Below are 1,619 nucleotides of genomic sequence, written 5' to 3' on the forward strand. Positions count from 1 at the left end.
GAGTTGATAAAATCCACTCAATTGAGCACAAGATAAACCATGAAATAGTGGTTTATCAGATACTCAGGGTACTGGAGGTCTATTAGAGTTTCAGGTTGGTCAGCAGTTTCAGGACAAAGAGGAGGTCGTGTTAAGTTTGAAGACCTATAGCATCCGACGTGGGGTGGTTGAAATACTCACATCCTCAGCCTGTAAGAGATCTATCTTGAGCCTCTAACTCACAACTCGAGGTCCCTTCTTGCTCGCTGTAGGGTTGTGACCTGACTACCTGCAGCCCAAACCCAGGTTATCAATAAAAGAAGCTAACACAAAATAATTGTGACCAATAAAGCATTTAATAGAATAGTACCTCGAGGCCAAAGGCCAGCTGAACGTATCATGTCTAGCAGGTCTAAATCTAGGAAACCGTCAGAAGATCCATGGCTGAAGCATCCATAACAGTCTGGCTAACTTCACCACGTGTCTGTTCACCATGCGACACATGCACCGGTATAACCATGAGAGAGAAGCTGATCCCCAACTGTACCCACCCATATCCTCAAGCCTGGCTACGTATGGCAGCCACCTAATGTGAATGCGAGTATCGGACTTGTCGCCAAATAGCTGAGTCCCCAACAGCATCATGATATAGGCTCGGGCATACCTCCTAACGGTGGCCTCATCGGCACCATTAGGAAGCTCTCCGAATGTCTCCTGGAACCAACTGCATTTCACTGCGAACTAGTAGATGCACTTCGCAGGAGGTAATACACCCAGTAGCTCCTCAAACCACACCTAAGTTGGGCGACCACCCTCGATGTACGTTTGAAAATCTGTCAGGCAACCACTAACATAAGGTTCATCGATCGACAGCCCTAACTGGTATGCCACGTCCTGCAGTGTAATCGTGTACTCCCCAAATGGCATATGAAATGTGTGCGTCTATGGACGCTATCGCTCTACGAATGCACTAACCAGCGGCTCATCCAACATAAACCAAGTCTCGTTCAGCCTCGCAAGATGGTAGAAACCGGTCATCTGCAAGTACGGAATGATCCTCTCGTCCAGGCGCATACCCTGCTGCCGTCGCATGCTCGTGATACATCAATGGGACTGCATGAAGAACGTATCAAATTGTCTCTCATCTCGAAACATATTTATACAACATCATCAACTAATGCATAGCTTAATCCAAACAAAATAACTTGTACGCATCCAAATAATGTTACGCCTTTAAACCATTCTATACTACGACTACAATAGCTAAAGAGGTATTTATAACCTCTTATTAGGTTAAAACAAAGAAAACCCTAAAACCCATAAACATAAGGCCCAATCTAGTAATTAAATAAACAAAATAAAAATATATCAAATTAAATTAAAGCATTCTAAAAATATAAACTAATATCTTCTAAATAACACTTGAACTCTTCATATTACGAATATTTGAAACACGTATCATTAATGATAAAGAAATAAAAGGATAAACAAGAAGATAAAGATTCAAACTGAATAAAAAAAGATACATTAAAATTGAATAGAAACAAAAAGGATACATTGAAATTGAGTATAAAGAGAATCACTCTACTTTCTACCCAATTTCTTGATGCAACAAGAAAGGGAGTTCTCAACCTAACTTG

The 1,619-nt window shown here is 41.3% G+C and overlaps 1 protein-coding gene across 1 annotated transcript; it reads right to left on the minus strand.

The window, feature by feature from the left end:
• Window positions 1-408: 408 nt before the first annotated feature.
• LOC112762975 (protein MAIN-LIKE 1-like) lies at window positions 409-1,071 on the minus strand. The gene is made up of 3 exons (XM_025808766.1): window positions 955-1,071; window positions 803-873; window positions 409-703 (listed from the first exon to the last, which is right to left on the minus strand). Exons 1-3 carry the CDS (start codon window positions 1,069-1,071, stop codon window positions 409-411), a joined length of 483 nt encoding a protein of 160 aa, XP_025664551.1.
• Window positions 1,072-1,619: the final 548 nt, after the last annotated feature.

Source organism: Arachis hypogaea, chromosome 17 (assembly GCF_003086295.3).
Source record: "Arachis hypogaea cultivar Tifrunner chromosome 17, arahy.Tifrunner.gnm2.J5K5, whole genome shotgun sequence".
NCBI lineage: Eukaryota > Viridiplantae > Streptophyta > Magnoliopsida > Fabales > Fabaceae > Arachis > Arachis hypogaea.

Bases quoted from the DNA above. Each gene is read 5' to 3' on its own strand.
- LOC112762975 (XM_025808766.1), bottom strand. From the start codon at position 1,071: ATGCGACGGCAGCAGGGTATGCGCCTGGACGAGAGGATCATTCCGTAC. The intron at 874-954 runs GTTAGTGCATTC...ATTACACTGCAG, and splicing joins TTATGTTGGATGAGCCGCTG to GACGTGGCATACCAGTTAGG. The intron at 704-802 runs GTACATCGAGGG...AGTGAAATGCAG, and splicing joins TGCCTGACAGATTTTCAAAC to TTGGTTCCAGGAGACATTCG.